The sequence below is a fragment of the Leptosomus discolor genome, chromosome 13 (assembly GCF_034619465.1).
Source record: "Leptosomus discolor isolate bLepDis1 chromosome 13, bLepDis1.hap2, whole genome shotgun sequence".
NCBI classification, from domain to species: Eukaryota; Metazoa; Chordata; class Aves; order Leptosomiformes; family Leptosomidae; genus Leptosomus; species Leptosomus discolor.
This window is the reverse complement of record NC_141403.1, coordinates 14,769,189-14,787,206: the sequence shown is the minus strand read 5'-3', so window position 1 is coordinate 14,787,206 and position 18,018 is coordinate 14,769,189. Positions and strand designations below refer to the sequence as shown.

The following is an 18,018-nucleotide window of genomic DNA, read 5'->3' as shown; positions in this document are numbered from 1 at the left end:
TACTGTCAGCCTTACATGGATGCTGGAGAGCATGCAGAATCTATACAATCTTTTCTATTCAAACATTGGCGTATAACTTTTTTTCCCCACTGAACCACTACTCACCACTCTGGAATCGGTCTAGTTAAACACCTAACACTGTAAATTTGTACTGTATTTGCTGTAGCAGACGCTACAGGCTTAGATAATGTTGAGTTCAACACATATATCCCCTCAAAGGTTATTCTGACTCTTCTGCAGTGCTACAGCTGGTTGTTTCATCCTACAAAAACTTTGTTGTACGGGATATTCCACAGTTGTTCTTGAAACACAAGATCATTTCTGAACCTTCTCCTCTTGCAGCTCGTCCAGACACCACACGACCACAACCTGACAACTTTCTGAATAGAATGAACTTTAAAAGCATTTTTTAACCCCAAGTTTGGCCAAGATTATAATCTTTGAGATAACACACAAAAATATGATTAAAATGCAGATGTTCTGCAAGATAATACCCACTCTTAATGGAATAAAGGTTTGCTTTTAAACAGACGGTTTTCAAACTGAGATAAGCTTACAGATTACATCTATTTTCGTTTCAACTACAACAGCCCAAGGCAATGGCTGAAGAGACTAAACACTTCAGTCTCTGCACATTCAGAATAAAGAAGGCAGAGAAAATGCAGGTATGAGGTCAAAAGAAGGGCTCAGGTTTGAGGTAGACCCTTGAATGTTGAAATGAAGATTTCATTAAACAAAAAAAAAGGAAGAGTATGTCACTCATACGATGGAGGTGACTGAGGTTCTCACAACTTTGCAGCTAAACTGGTTGTTTGGAAAGCCCCTTAAGCATCTGCCTGGTCAGTGAAAAATGAATGTGTTTGTTAAGGAAGAATGAGCTGGTTTGCCCAGGATGCAAGTGCTTGAGCACGGTTTAACATGGGTAACTGTTACCTTTGATTTTGGCATGCCAAACCATTCCAGAGGACAGTGACTTTTTTAAAATGAAATGTTTACTTTGCTCTAACTTCTGCTTAGAAGCAGAAGCTTTCTATATAAACTTACTAGTTTTCTTAGTGCCATTTGGATTAATTTCATTTCATATGAGGTAACATTTTTGAAACTAAAATTGTCAAAATGATCAAGAAAATCCACGGTCAGGAAATTATCGGAATATTTGTTTCATGAAATATTATTTCAAAATTTTAATATTTTCAAAATACTTGCTTTCAAGGCAGCCTCTTATGAAATGATGTGTCCAAACAGCTGACAAGAGCCCTTAAGATATGCTCAGACTCCAGGCAGGAGCTGGGCCAGTAAGTCATACTATTGGGAAGATCTGCATACATCTGCCACTCACCTTTGAAACAGAAATATGAAACTGTGTATGAAATCTCTTAATCTTTTGCCTCTTTGTAAGTAAAACCAGTATCTTTATTTCCAATGGGTTAATAAATCCAATTAGAAATACAATAGCATTTACAGATGCAGTACTTTTCAAAACCACCACAATCTTAAAAGCATACTCAGGAGGGTATAAGACATGAAACCTCACCAGGTATATAGGAAAAAGTAATTATTCATTGCCATGAAAGATCAGCTCCAGCCCTGAGTCTGAGCTTTCAATAAATGGTGAAATCTAATTTATTTGTACTGGGTATCGCTGCTTCCTAATATAACCCAAAACCTCAGGAACATGCTGGTAGTAATGTAAACACAGGATGATCTTTTAGCCAAGAAATCATTTCAAAATTTATCTAAAGCAGAAAGTTATTATGATTCCACAATGGTGGCATGCATTTGTTTGACATTCATCACAGCATACTGAGGAGAGAGAAATATCTGAATTTAGTTCCCATGATCTAACAGAGAAACTATCTAGGCAACTTGGTGCTTTAAGTCTATTCTCCCTTTTTCTTCGCATAACCATCTTGTAAATCAAGCACCCAAACTATACAGAGTAAAATGCAGAGATTCATAGACAGTATCTATTTCAGCTGCATCAGTTCTATTATTTGATGTATAAGAAAAATATCCAGAAATACCTTTCGGTATTCTAACAAACATTGAATAGAAGTTTAATTAGTGAATAGTTGAACTATTCTTAGTTGCATTTCTCATGGACTAAAACACTGTTCTGAAAGATTAAGTGTTTCAGTAGATCCACCTGCAGAATTCAAGACCAAGAGGTAGTAGAGTCAGCACAAAATGCACGCATAGCACAACAACTAAGAAAAAGAAATTGGAGTATTTTTATAGACAGACTAAACACAAGAGGATTCACTTACAGAGGAGTAGTATGATGAGGAATAATTGCACTAATTTATTGGAACTAAAGTTTAAAATGAACATTGTGGATAGCATTCCTGCTGGTGGAAATGCCATTTTTAAAGATGTTTAAAATTAGTCCTCGGGAAGAAATACAGCCTGTGTACTGAAGAATGAAACTCTATATTACCTTTTGATCTAATTTTCAATTGCCTGTCTCACAGATTCTATACTCAAAAGACGCTACCTAATCTAATAATCAGAATTTTATTCCCTCAGAAGTACAAATTCAATAACGAAATCGTATTACTGCATGAATACTACTACAGCTCAAAATCAGATTCTGTGTTATATGGAGATATCATCAGTGAAACAAGAGTGATTACCTTGCTCTTGATGGCTTAAGAAGATTAGCCCAGCTCACCCTTTCTGTATTTATTTATTCCTTTCCTTTCCTATATGAACTCCGATTTAAAAAAGAAACTAACTGGGAGGTGTTCAATGTTAGGCCCATACGATGCAGCTGTGGCTAACCAGAAATCTTTCATTAAGCTAAATGAGGAGTTCTAACAATACAATTTTATTAGTCCTAGGCAATACTCACAAGGCTTTGAAGAAAGAAGAACCCCCCCTGTTGGGTAAACATTTTTAAACACCTCTATCAACCTGACAACATAAACTTAGAGAATGCTGTAGTATTTTGTAGCCATTCTGAAAGAGAATGTATATGAGCTCTAAAGGAGGAAGGGGATGAAAAAACAACAAACTGAAGCAGTCAAACAATCCACGACTTACTTATCCTAAACATTATTTATCAGCTGATTTTGAATAATGTAAGTCCAGGACAAGAGCAGAATATTTTTAAATGAGCCTGAAATTCTATGTGTCTGCTTTGTTCTTGCAGATGGCTCAAATTAAACTGTTTCTAGATGTAAAAGATAAAGGGATGGCTGTTCTTCATTTCCAAAATGAAAGTATAACTGTATACGATTTAAGAGGTGATAGTCTGTATCACACCTCAAATCTAAACATTTTGCAAGTGTTTCTACTACCAAAATATTTTCAGAGGCTTTAATACAGCAGTGTGAAAAGAAAAATTAAAACCAGAAAACGATCTTTTCATTCAGAAGTTGGCATTTGAACATACTGAGACAAACTAACTTACAGAATTTGAAGGCAAAGGTATACCTCCCTCTTACCCATTCTGAAACTGTCAGGAATTAGATTATTAACTACACAAAGACAACAAATTAAAAAATAATGCAGAATTAAGTAAAAATATTTATTGATTCACTTCTGAGGTGAAAATTATGGAATTGTAGAATCAGCTTCAATTTCCCTGCAGGATGAAAGCAAGAGAGGCAACAATCCTTTATGAACACATGAAAATTCCACATACTTTATCACAGCAAAAATAAGCAATTAAACATAAAGCAAAATAACTGCAAGGCTTCTTCTCTTTTCTATTATACATTTTTCACTTCTCCCTCATATTGTCTTTTTACTCAGCCTAGAAAGTAGTGCACCAAAAGTGCCCATTAACAGTACTCACTCTCACCTGATCTATGTTAGGGCAATACATAGAATAGGCAATTTCAGTTGGAGGGGACCTACAACGATCATCTAGTCCAGCTGCCTGACCAATCCAGGGCTGACCAAAAGTTAAAGCATGTTGTTAAGGGCACTGTCCAAACGCCTCTTCAACATTGACACACGCGGGCCATCAACCACCTCTCTGGGAAGCCTGTTCCAGTGTTTGACCACCCTCTTGGTAAAGAAACGTTTCCCAATGCCCAATCTGAACCTCCCCCCCGACACAGCTTTGAACCATTCCCACATGTCCCATCACTGGATCCCAGGGAGAAGAGACCAGCACCTCCCTCCCCACGTCCCCTCCTCAGGAAGCTGCAGAGAGCACTGAGGTCGCCCCTCAGCCTCCTTCTCTCCAAACGAGACAAGCCCAAAGTCCCCAGCCGCTCCCCACAGGACATGCCTGCCAGCCCTTTCACCAGCTTTGTTGCCCCCCTCTGGACGTGTTCAAGGACCTTCATGTCCTTCTTAAACGGTGGGGCCCAGCACCGCACACAGCACTCGAGGTGAGGCTGCACCAACACTGAATCTAGCGGGACAATCCCTCTCTTGACCGGCTGGTCATGCTGTGTTTGATGCCCCCCAGGATGGGGTTTGCCCTCTGGGCTGCCGGGGGACACTGCTGGCTCCTACGGAGCCTGCTGCCAACCAGCACCCCTAGAGCCCTTTCTGCAGGGCTGCTCCCCAGCCACTCCTCTCCCAATTTATAGTTGTGACTGGCATTACTCCATCCCAGGTGCTGAATCCTGCATTTGGACTTGCCATATTTCACCCCATTAATCATAGCCCAATGCTCCAACCAATCCAGATCTCTCTGCAAGGCCTCCTGTCCCTCAAGAGAGGCAACAGCAACTCCCAGTTTGGCATCATCAGTGAACTTGCTAATGGTTCATTCAACTCCTGCATCCAGGTCATTGATAAATACATTGAACTGGACTGGCCCTAGAACTGAACCCAAAGGAACACTGCTGGTGACTGGTCACCAGCCAGACGTAGCCCCATTCACTGCAACCCTTTGAGCTCTGCCCCTCAGGTCGTTCTTCACCCAGCACACTGTGAACTCACTCATTCCACAGCTGGACAATTTGTCCAGAAAGATGTGTGAGGGACACTATCAAAAGCCCTATTAAAATCCAGAAAAACTACTTTCACCGCCTTCCTTCCATCCACTAGTCAGGTGACTTTATCAAAGGATATCACATTAAACAAGACTTTCCCTTTGTGAGCCCATGTTGACTGTGCCTGACGATTGCATTATTCTTTAAATCCTTTTCAAGGACCCAATATAAATTTTCTCCATAAGTTTTCCAGGAACTGAGGTTAGACTAACAGGTCTGTAGTTCCCTGAGTCTTCCTTCATGCCCTCCTTGTAAACTGAAATAACACTGGCTAGCTTCCAGTCAGTAAGGACCTCCCCAGACTCCCAAGATCATCTCTGGTAGATGATTGAGAGGGGTCCTGCCATAACATCTGCTAGCTCTTTCAGACTCTATGGTTTCATTTACTTAAACTCAGTGAGATAATCACAATTCCAGTAAAATCAAAACAAAGAATAAATTTAAAGGAAAAATCAAACATTCTAGTATATCCAAAACCCCTTAAAGGTGGTATTTGCAGACGACCCCTATAAGAGGGGCCACAAGTAAATTGCGAGATAGAATTCAGAACAGTCTTGATAAATAAACCCATTTTGGGAAAAAATGGGCAAACAAATTTCTATTCTACTGTAAGAATACTCACCTACATAAAAACAGGATTAGACAAAATGGTCTGTTCTGCAGAAGAGGATTTGTGGGTTACAGTAAATCACAAATGAAGCACGAGACAATGCTACCATTGCAAAAAGTACAATACAGTAATACATAAACAGGGAGTGTCCCCTGCAGACACGTGGGTAATTCTTGTACTCCAGTCTGTGCTAGCAAATTCTCAGCTGAAATACTGCCTAGCATTGGGCACTGAACTTCAAGAAATATCTGGAACACTTGGTGAAAACAGAAGTAGACCAATAATGACAAGACTATTCTCCTTCCAAGAAAACATGATGCATGAAGAAAGTTTGGAGGGACTGAAATTGCGTAAAAAGAAGAGAATGAGAAAAAAGAGTACACACGACAGACGTGGCTGCAGCCTTTAAATACATAACAGGTAACCATAAAGACTAATGGAAAGTTTTTCTCCATTTCCACATTAGGCTGAAGGAGGAAGACAGGATATTTTGACTAACGGGAAAAAAAACTTCCTAATGATAAGTATCAGAAGAGACTGTAGAATATTTCCAGTGCAGCACATAGGGCTTAAGAATAAGATAAACAGCTGTAAAATGTTTCATTAACAGTTGATCTGGATCTGCATAGGGAAACAAAAAATTCTAGTCTTCCAGCCTACACCTTTGTACTCATTGAGTGAAAAGAGTTGAATAAACGTTAACAGCTAACTCTAAAATGCAGAGATCACAACACTGTGCAAACGCAATGGGCACAGTGCTGCTGTTTCTCCAGCTACGGCCTAGCACACTGCTGCAGTCGGTTTTGCAAAGCATTATTCATAGAGCTGGGGAACAGGAAATAGAGGGGGGCTGTGTCACCAAATAATTACAAGCAGAAGTACTACCAAAGTACTTTCTGGAGCGGGAATTCTGTCTTTTCCTCACCTACGCAGTACCATGTATGCTCTGATGCTATTTACTGACAATAATTAATCTTAATTTTTAGATTGCAAAGGACTTGACCTTTTCCGTCCCTTTGATTTGCAATGGTCTTTACACCTTTAACTTCTCCTTCAGCACCCTGGGGGTCCAGCATCATAGTCAGAATCACAGAACGGTAGGGGTTGAAGTGACCTCTAGAAATCATTTAGTCCAACCCCCCTGCTAAAGCAGGTTCACCTAGAGCAGATCCCACAGGATCGCATCCAGGCATGTTTTGAATATCTCCAGGGAAGGAGACTCCACAACCTCCCTGGGCAGCCTGTTCCAGTGCTCTGGCACCCTCAGAGTAAAGAATTTTTTCCTCATGCTGAGGTTGAACTTCCTGTGCTCCAGTTTGTGCCTGTTCTGTTGCCTCTTGTCCTGTCACTGGACACCACTGAAAAAAGTCTGGCCCAATTCCTCTTGACACCCACCCTTTAGATATTTATAAGCATTGATAAGACCTCCAGTGTGATGTTCCCCTCTTCATTAGCTTCACCTGAAGCTCACTGACTATAGCCACACCAGTAAACTAAATGGTGCCAGTTTACTCTGCAAATATATTCAAGCAATGAGGTTCAACACCTGAATTTTTCATGATGCTAAACAGCTAAAACAATCTCAGAACAACTTTGGTCAGCCAACAACTTCTCTCCCAAACAACTCAGGCACAGTTTGGGAGTTTCTATGGGACAAACATCATTCCCAACAGGCAACTTCAACCCACCCTCTGTGCCCAGGAGGCAAAGAGAGCTTAATGGTGAGGACATGTCATCTCCTGTCAACTGGCCTTGGTGTCAGAGAGCAATCTGAGGCACATTTCATGTACTACTACAGCCATATCCATTGTCCTGTGAGGCCCCAAGTAAGGAAATCATTATTACAGCAGCTAGAATAAAAACTGTTGCACTCAGCAACTGTTAGTAAACAGACAGAAATGGTACATTCTCTCTGTTTCTTCAGGAGTGGACTGTTCAGGATGAAGTAATTCTTTTAATCAGTTCCCACTGTAGACTATGGTTCCCACCACAGGAGGCAGAAAAAGCCAGTGGTTGCATCTCTGTCCTGGACAGTTAGGAACTCTCTACTCATACAAACAGTTTCTAGCTGATGCAATTACTCTAATGTAAGTAAAAATCATGTATTTTTAGTCATAAAAATGTTAAATAGATATAGGAAAGCAACTAATCCAGTTCCATCAATAATAGACATTTTTGAAAAAAGAAAATATATTTTTAGACACCAAAGGTCTGATTTGAATTGACAAAGCCCAAGACATTCAAGTTAAAAATGGTATTGGTATAAACATAATTATGCCTTTCACTTTAAGAAATGGTTTGAGTTAAAGGTGAAATGGTAATGCCTGCTCCACGTTTCCTTAGGATTTTGTTACTTTAAGTCAAATGCTTTTACTTCACATAAGGTTTCTTGTGTTGAATTGTAGTACAATTGTTTACTCAAGTGGCAGCAGCATAGTCTGTCATAAATTAAATGGACATTTATCAAAGGTAAGTTGACAGGTTTAAATGTTAAATGTAAGCGTTGTAAGACAAGTACAAATAGTTTCTACCTGGAGGTTACATATCTAAATCACTGGATAGATAATTAACTTCTGCACAATAAAGAACATTCGCTTCTGAATTATTGAAGAACATTTCCTGAGAGAGGAAGATACTAAATGTCATGCAATGTATTTTTAAGTAGTGTTTACATATAAATAAAAATTGAAAATCTTTCTTCCCATACAACAGAGGCAAGAAAGAAACAAAAACTGTTTAGAAACATAAATCTTGGGGTCAAGATTTAAAGTTGAATTACACAAACAAGAGAGTTCCATCGGACAGAGACATAATACATGGGTAGAGGGGTTTTCATTACTGTATCTCATTTTTTTCTTAATACATTGAATTACGATCTAATAACACAAACGTAATCACCTCAGGTTCTGAGGGAATTTTGAGAAAGCCTGAAAGATGAGGACATACAGTAGTCAGTGCTAAATCCAAAGAAAATGCAACTCTGGTGGGAAAAAAATAGTTAATACGCTTCTCTCATCTCTTAAACCCATCTAGTCTTCTTGCCATACTAACAGTAGTTCTTCAGGCAACAAGCTGGGAAACAGAAGCAAGCTGCAAGCCCACAGGAGCACAATGCTAAGTGCCTTCTCATCAATGCTTCACCTTTCAAACCACTGAAGTATTTAGACACTTAAAATGCTAGTAAAAACTAAAAAGTTTTACTCACAGTTAAAACCAGGTTCAATGGTTTTTCCAGCTTCAAGACTGTTTATTGTAATCTGAAAGATGATGTGCAGCAGCAGAAATGATAGACTGGTGAAACACAGAGATTTTAATAATCGTCCTGTATGCCCTAGAAGACAAAACACATACATACATATAGGTGGTGAATTTCCAAACATTGCTTAAAGGTTTTCAGTATAAAACCAGTAAAAATATCCTGACCAAGGATATTTCTACAAGTCAGTTCCACATTACTCATAGTTGTCCCTTAAGGGTCAACATCATAGCAAAAACATACTTAAGTTATAGCGTCTTTGAGGACTCTTTAATCACAACCCCCAATGATTGTTGTTACTATTTCCTTTTACTTTTTGGGTTTTTAAAAAAAAGTTTCTCACGTCTCCAGATAGCAATCAATAATAACATCACAATGCTTATCACCACATTACCCAGTACAAAGACCAAATATGGATGATACTTCCAATCTTAAGAAGGTAAAAACCTGTTAATCTAGTTACTCTTTCCAAAACAAATTACATGGTAGGGGTGATAACAACACAAAACCCTCAGTTTGGCTCAGGAGTATAGACATACTTTCAAATGAATGCTTTGCTTTGTGCAGACTGCCCCCTTTCTCTTTCTTTAGAAGTTTTTGAAAATAATTTTCAGTACACACTGAAGAATCCTGTGCCAGACACACGTGGTCATAGTTTCTCTATGATTTATTGGACATCTGTAGCCAAAAGCCAATAGAAAATGTTTGATGAAGACTTAGAAAATGCCTTCTAAATCCTCTAAGAAACACTCAGCTTAATCACAGGCAGCCAAACTTGCAAGGTATGAACAAATAAAGTAAACCATTAGTATTTCAGAAAACACGCACCTTCAAGACTAAGTTGTATTGCTGATAAAAGACAGCACTAAATATCACCCTACCTGACCTAGCTGCAGTAAAAGTTCTATTTCCGAAGTATTTTATACCTAGATTTTATACCATCTGCTTCATGCGTTTGAGGGTCATTTTTTCTTTACAGATTAAAAAACAGTACTGTTGGAATTCTTACTCAAAGTTACAAATAAAGCCCAGGCTATGAAGGGCAGAATTAACAGAGTATACCAGGGAAATGTTCAGTCTACACACAGCATGCTTTGCTCATACTTATTCTGCATGTGTCTGTCATGAGCAACTACTAGAAAGAAGATGGCAGTTCATATTCTGTATCTAGCCAGTAAATCAGCTTTTTCCTTTATATTTGTTATAGTTCAAGCATGTTGTCGATGCCCTAGATGGCAGTTTATAAAGCAGAGAAGCAATAAACATGATTCAACAATTTTAGAAGAAGTTATAGACTATTTCACTCCATCAGACTCAAAACTTTTGTTATACAATCACTGTCTTGACTGCAAATTTTGAATACCAAATGCTTGTAATGAACTTCCCTATTTTTTTTTTAAATAAAGAGATCAAATAATTCCATCAAACTGAAAAATGACAGGAGTGAGCCTACATATGAATTTCTGTGATCTGAAAGGGACGACACATTCACTAGACATTTGCTTTGTATGACCTATTCACTAGTCTTTACTGGTAAGACACCAGAGTCCACCCAGAAAGCAGACAACCCCGGCTGCAGAGCATTACAAACAAAAGACGAGATTTTAAATTCTTTGGATCACAGGTAATTTTTTGTTCCTCTTCTACAGAAGCTGGCCTGGTGTCCTGGCTTAGGACAACAGCTTCTAAGCACTATAAAAATAAATAAATAACAAAATAACTCATATTTTCAAAATCATTAAAAGAATCAATATATGATGAGCTACATGTTATTAAATCATTTGTTAAAAGTGATGTCATATGTAATGCAATCCAAGCACTTCTAGCTTTTACAGTTTTTTGGCAGGTTTCAGTATGTGGTGGTTTGTTCCTGCATTACCAGATCCCATGCTCATGGTATTACGAGAGCTGCATGTTCAGAATATACTAAAAAAATTACGTATCTCGAAGCTGGAGACAAACAATGTGACAACACAAACTCCATGGACTTAACAGCTATGTTAAAATGTACAGATTTTAAAGACAGTCTGGTGATTTCTGAAGTTCTGACTCACAAACTCCCCTCAGTACTAAGGAGTTAACCATTCAATAGATATCAAGCACTGAATTTTTCATATGGAAGTGGATTTGCAAGTTTTTTGCTAGAATTGTCAGTCAGCCTCCAAAAGAAAAAAAAAAAAAAAAGGCAATAAAACTAGCCAACGCACATTCAATTCCCAAACTGTTTCCACATAAAGAAAGAAACCTATTAAAAATCTTGGGTCTATCTTTCAATATTTCAACTGCCGTATCTCTCCAAAATAGTTCTCAATTTTAGACTTCTTTTTTTAAAACTTGAAAATAAACATATTTGAATTGTAGACTGAACAAAGCATTTCTTTAATAAAGTCTTAACTTTTGCAATTGTCTTCCTTTTAGGAACTGTAGAAAATGTTGAAAATATATTTCTTGAAATGCTGAAATGTTGAAAAAAAGACCTCCTTCTGCACAAAGTTAGGGAAAATTTTAAAGGACTATTAACATCCATGATAAGAAAGTCTCTCAGTGTACTGGTACATACGGCAGGGGAAATACAGAGCTGGAAGGCAGCTAGAGATGTTCAGTGCAGGTTACAGCATCAAGGGCTGCTCCCTTCACGGCCATCAGTAGGACAGGACCACCATCAGATCCTAGTGAGCAGGAGCCCTTTGCCTGTACCACATTCAGCTGTGCCAGCAGAAACTAGACACAAGAGGCATTTTGAGAAAAGTAAGAAATACTATGCCTCTGATTTCAAAAGTTTTGGAGAGATGTCAACAACTTGGGAGAAATGGGAGTGCTTAAAATCAGTTAATTACCGGATACATAATTTATGCCAAGGAAGAAGTGACAGATTTGGATAAGGGATGAGTTTCAATTTATAGTGGAGTCTGGATAAACCCATTTGACTGTATTTTTACTTACATTTTTTTCTTTCTACTGGAAACTTAGTTCTAAATCACACAAAGAAAAAATTAACTGTATGTGTACAGAACTGAGATGGTGAGAAGAGACAGATGAAATTAAACTCCTGAAATAAGACAGAGCTCTTTAAGATGAAGAAGAAAGTTTTTTGTCATCCTCCTTTATTTTTTTTTTATTCCAATTCACTCACAGCTACAATCCTTTTGCTAAAACATACCTTAACTGTTCAGTTGCCCTGACGTGAAAGTCCTTGGGGACATGAAGGGAAGCTGACTGTCCCACAAAGAAGGAAATACGTATTATTCAGAAAGCTGTGCGGACAGAACAGACGTGCAAGAGAACATTGCCCCAGCCCACACAAGAAATTTTAACACTGGTTCCTTCATTTTTGTTTTAGATGTACAGACTCATACATGTCTACCAAAACTAAAATAAGAAAAAAAATCTTCTGGCAAAACACCTGAGTTTACAGCTTGAGCACTGGGTTCCGAGTTTACTCACACCACCACAGTGCCACCAGCTTTGGCAGACTGCAGTGGATGGAAAGGAGAGAGCATGCTTGCCTCAAAACTGGCCTGAAAGACTAAGAAAAGTGAGTTTGCTTTCAGATGCACTGCGTCATTCTTAATGGCAACCAGTAGCTTTAGAAAAGTACTCCAGTGTGTCTCGGAAACACACAAGGAGGTTGCTCCAGGCTTCATTACTCTCTCTCCAGCCCAGCTGCAACACTAAATCGGACTCAAGAGGGCCAAAAGCTTTTCACACGTGGCAGAGGAATCCATTTCTTATTTTTCAAAGGTAATCCAGCCAAGAGCCGGATTAGCAATAGCATGTCCCCACCAGCCACAGGCATGTAACCTCAGTACGACTATTTGAATGTGCCCAACTACAACTGCTGCCTTCAGCAAACACATGCACCTCTTGACTGCCTACATCATGATCGTTTGCAAAGGCAGAGCCTTTGCATCATTTGCTTGCATCATTTCCAAAACAGAAAAACAGTACATTCATGTTTAGACAGACAGTCCTGTGACCTTTTCTGCTACCCCACTCCCTAAAATAGCGGTATATGACAGAACTCAATTTTTTCGTATGCCTGGAACTTCCTAAGAGCTTCTTCCAAAAGGGTGTGTAAATAGGACATCAAATAACTGAATGGCAAATTGTCACTGAGACCTGCTTTAAAATCACATATACTAGCTTTTACAGTATAACCTGACCATGTGCCTTCGCCCTTTGCAAAAAGCCTATCATGTTCCAGTTGCTTGCAGGGTGCATTTTCATTCCATACTATTATTTTTCTTCTTTCTGATCTACTGGATGGGGCACAACAAAAAATTGGTTGAGTCTCTAACAAAGTTAATAATACTGCTAACGATTTATCCTGATTATTAAATAAGTAGTACTAAGCATCTATATGCAGAAAGTGGTAAGTTCAAAGGTTCAGTATCCATTCTGCATACCATAATGATATAAGGAAAGGGAAAATAGAGGAGGAAAATAATTGAATCTAAAAATTAATTTAAGACTGTTTACTATTCCAACAGTGTAATTCATTCATCGTGATCATACATGTGCTGCAGGGTTTCACCTAAAGAGTAGATTTAAGAGTGTTTGGGTGTCTTATTTGAAGCTTTTATGACTTTGCATTCTTCTGAAGAATTTGGATAATTCTAACATCTCTTTAGGCATACATTGCACCCCAAACTGCTGCAACACTTTCAATTCTACTTCAACAGTTTTGCTTGTAAATTTTTTTTACACAACAGTTTTTATTGAGATCACAGCGGATGAAATGCCAAAGTGCGATTCATTTTTCACATAATCTTTGATAGCATACAGTGAGCGATAAATATTAATGTGCATTTATCTCCTGAACTAGTGACACTTCAGTTAATAAAGATACTCTATTACAGCCATTCAGGATTTATTTTTTAATAAACCTCTTCATCAGAAGTGACAAACAAAACTAAAGGGCTCTGGGGACAAGGCTTGGTTGCAGTAAACTTCTTCAGCACAGACAGGGTCAGTCCTACAGAACTTCTTTCAGCTGGAAATCTTAAAATCTTAACTTCTTGATTTTCCATCAGGAAACGTAGCATCACCGCAGAGCCTAGCTGGAACCAGGTTCCCGAGAGTTCAGTCTCCTGCTCCATGATTCCAAAGAGGAGTCTGTCAACATCATCTATCCATGTTGCATAAAAGGTTCATAAAATAAGACCAACTGCTTCACTGCTAGGGTGTTGATACTCATGACACAGCCTTAAAGCACACAGCTTGCAAGTCAGTGGAAGTCAATCCTTTCAGATACCTCTACACTATCCACTTTTCAAATCGGTGCTCTGCAGCGCTATTTTTCTCTGTTTTCCTTGTAGTTCCAATGCGTACTCATGTCTGAGCGTGCAGGGTACGCAGAACGTCAGTGTTTTCAACTCTTCTCTTCCCTCTGCACTTCTGGAGGCACAGAGAGACACTGCCCTCCAGTTTCAGGTTCTGCAAGAACAATGCTAAATGTTTGCTAGTGCCTGTTACATCTATCATTAAACAATCTTTCCTAGACATAAAATATCCATAGTATTTCTACATGCACAGTACAGCTATGCTTAGAGGTTTGGCCTCTTGAGCGCTGAAACACAACGGGACAAAGCTATGAACGACGGATAGAGGAAGACAATCTTTTGGAAGGACTCTGTTAAGAATAAAATTTAATAACGGTGTGCCTTGTACACTGTATATTGTGCAATGCCAAGCCACTGATCCACCAAGTAAAGCAACTGCGTATCAGCTCTTATTCACTAAGTCTTACACGTACTTCTTAAGCAGACTCAAAAAAGATAATGCTTAAATTATCCTGAAGCTGCCAGGAATTACCTTAATGGTTAAAAAAAATGCTATAATTTCCTACCCAAAATAAAACCCATACTTATTTCCTCCTTTCTTGAAAGCACTGCGAACCTTCCACTGCACAGTAAGCATAGTTATTGGTACACATCTATATTTGGCTTAATAGAAAATGCATATTTTTTTTTTTTCCCCGAAGAGTATCTTACGTTTCAACATTGTCTTCTACCCAAAGCGTCTGAGCTTACTAGAGCCTTAAACAGGGGGCAGACATCACCACTACAAAAACACAAAACCACCTGGTCCACTTGCTGTATTTCCAGCAGCAAGACAAAAATAATGCCAGGCTACTCTGTACCTGCCCAGGCCCAAGCCTTAAAATGTGTATCCACAAACAACAGCTCAAGATTTCATGCTATTATTTTTAGCTATGTTTAAACCTATGTGCTCAAGCAGCCACAGTGAAATCCAGACCAGAGAAGTAGATTTCACATTCAGAATTTCCAGCAGAAGTTTCCCACTGTTTGAACAGTTTTGTCCGTGCTTTCCTGAGCATGCTGCTTGATCCCGTATGTAGCCAAATGTCGCAATCTACAACTGTGCCCAATAGAAATATTTTCTAATAAATTTATAAAAAAGGCATGATTCTTCAATTTCAAGCAACTTTTTGTACTATAATGTATTCCTTTGCATTTCAAATTATATTATTTCTTAGATCATAAAAACACAAGAACTTGTAACAGTTTATCACAAAATACATAATTAGCTAAAAATTTCGCATTACTTTTTAAAGCAAAATAAGGCACATTGTTCCAGACTGTGCATGTAATATACAGGTTCCTTTATACTCTTTCATATAATGTGTTTCCTTACACTCATCTTTCTTCTTCTCTTTTAAAACTACTACAGAGTTCCAAGAAGGGAAAAAGTCAGTTTAGAGATAGACACTCATATTGCAGGAATGCCAACCAGACTTGGGTAAACACAGTCAAAAATGTTATGTGTAATTTAAAAAAAAAAAAAAAACTGATTTAGAAAAGAAAACATAAAAAGTGCTGCATAGGATAATAAATGCCTACTTACTCTAGCTTCTTGCAGGATTTCCTGTTTTTCCTAGAAGTTTTCATGCCCAGAACACTACCAGAACTGAGCTGTATCTTCTGCATCAATATACAATACCATCGTTCAAGCTAGTCATAATCTGACTCGCAAGTTTACACAGGCATTTTACCCATTTTGTTACCAAAATATTTTGTCAGACAAGATTCAGAACTTAACCATTCATTCTTTTTCCAGATAATACTCATAAGCTTTCAAAGCAAACAACAGCTGCAAACAACAGCTACTTGATGTCTGATTCTTAATTTGACAGGTGACTGCACCAAGCTAAACACAGGAAATAAATATCATCTCAGATACTGGTGCATACAAACACTAAGCAACTTTAAGCAGAGCCATTTCTTTCACAAGAGGATTTGAGACTTTTAATACAGAGTTCCAGTTACTTCCCTTGAGGAACCAGACTCCCCGTGTTTCCTACTAACAGATTATATTTATTTTGAATTCAAATTAATTCAGCCATTATTATCTGTTAGAAGCAGTGCTGGCAACTTACTTTCCTCATTGCTCTGTCATGGTCATAAAGAGCAGGTAACTCTACACAGTACTAAGCTCCTTCAACAACAGAGAGTCCAAACTACTCCCAGATAATGGGAGATGACAGCAGGTCACGTGTTACAGAGCTGAAACACGTTCTTTAAAAATCTGTACTTATTAGGAGGTAAATAACTTTCTCCACTGAACACCTACCCGCATATGTTCACAAGCAGCAAACAAATTTGATGCAAGCCAGAATGAGACAAGAAGGCTAGCAAGAAGGCTACGTAAATAAGACTAATACAGCTATGGCAAACAACCCTACACCATGACGTGTTCACAAGGAGTAAGTGTGCATAGGCATGTGCATTGAACTAGCAGTGGAAGCTCTGCTATGAATTTCTACCCTCGGCAAAACTTTCCCAAGAAGCTCTAGAGGCCGCCTCAGCTCAGGCAGGAGAAGCCTTGCAGAGTTTAACATCTTTCTCAACAGTTTGCATTAGTATCCCTGGCACAACATAATGCAGCTCGTGACGCCACTGAAGAGCCCCTGAGCTGAAATGCCAATGCATTTCAAGTTCAACTTTGCATTTCAAAATGCAAACGATCTGAACTGCTAAGCCCCTGTGTCTACACAGAGCTGAAGTAACCGATGCAAGGTCATAGTTTTGTTCCCCCTATCAGAGTTGCTTGGGGAAGAAGACAGACAAGACGGAAAAGCAAATTATTTATGGAAGAAATTTGGTTCTAAAAGTTTCCTGGTGTTTGAAGCACATACTATGATGCTAGTATGCCACATGGTCGTGAAACTTTCTTCCTTCTGAAAAAAAATATTACTTTCAAAAAACCTATTCCAATGGGCACATGGATAGCTTCCTATAAACATTAGTAGTATCCTTTCAACAGAAACTAGTGGTTTCCTAAGAAATTAAAATACAAACTTCCCAAGAGACTAACTATGTTGTATATCCTGTAAGATTCTGTAGAGAAATAGATGAGAGGAGGTCAGAGAACCACAGACCAATAAATCTGACTTGCACGCTTGGCAAATTGGTGAAAACTGTAACATAGCTGAGAATTAGGCAGTTAGGTAAGGACCATACACTGAGAAGTAGTCCAGGTAGTTACCACAGAAGACGGTCTTGCCTAGCAGATCTTAGAAATCTTCATGGAAACCACAGAATATTTGTATAAGGATATTTTAGATGACACAGCAAACTTAGTTTTCAGTACACCTCAGTACGACTTACACTTCTGGTAAGTATTTCACAAGAACAAACTTCTGTCAAAGGCTCTTACAGGAAATGATCTGTCATGGGAGTGGAGGAAACATCATCTCAGGACACACCAGCTCTAGCTGATGGTAACTTTTGATTTATCTCCTAGTCCAGTTGCAACAGGTTCAGAACAAAAATACTTTTTTTTCCATATTAATGACAGAATTCATCTTATTGGCTTCATTCTGCCTAGTACTCATATGGATGTAGAATTAAATGGATGTAGATGTACTGCTTTTGGCTGGGAGAGCGTTAGTTTTCTTCACAGTAGCTGGTGTGGGGCTGTGTTTTAGATTGGTGAGGAAATCAGCGTTGGTCACTCAGGGATGGTTTAGTCACTGCTGAGCAGTGCTGACACAGAGCCAAGGCCTGTTCTTCTCCTCATCCCACCCTGCCAGCAAGTGGGCTGGAGGTGCACAAGGAGTTGGGAGGCGACACAGCCAGAACAGCTGACCCCAACTGACCAAAGGGATATCCCAGACCATATGACATCATGTTCAGCATATAAAGCTGGCAGAAAAGGGAGGAAGGGAGGGATGT

At 38.8% G+C, this 18,018-nt stretch overlaps 1 protein-coding gene across 1 annotated transcript in view; it reads right to left on the bottom strand.

Annotated features, from left to right (window-relative positions):
- Positions 1 to 18,018, bottom strand: part of PIEZO2 (piezo type mechanosensitive ion channel component 2) — a 312,801-nt gene that overhangs the window by 192,091 nt on the left and 102,692 nt on the right. The window contains exon 3 of the mRNA XM_086472533.1: positions 8,771 to 8,896. Coding sequence (XP_086328659.1) covers positions 8,771 to 8,896 — 126 coding nt within the window. The remainder of the gene's footprint in view (positions 1 to 8,770; positions 8,897 to 18,018) is intronic.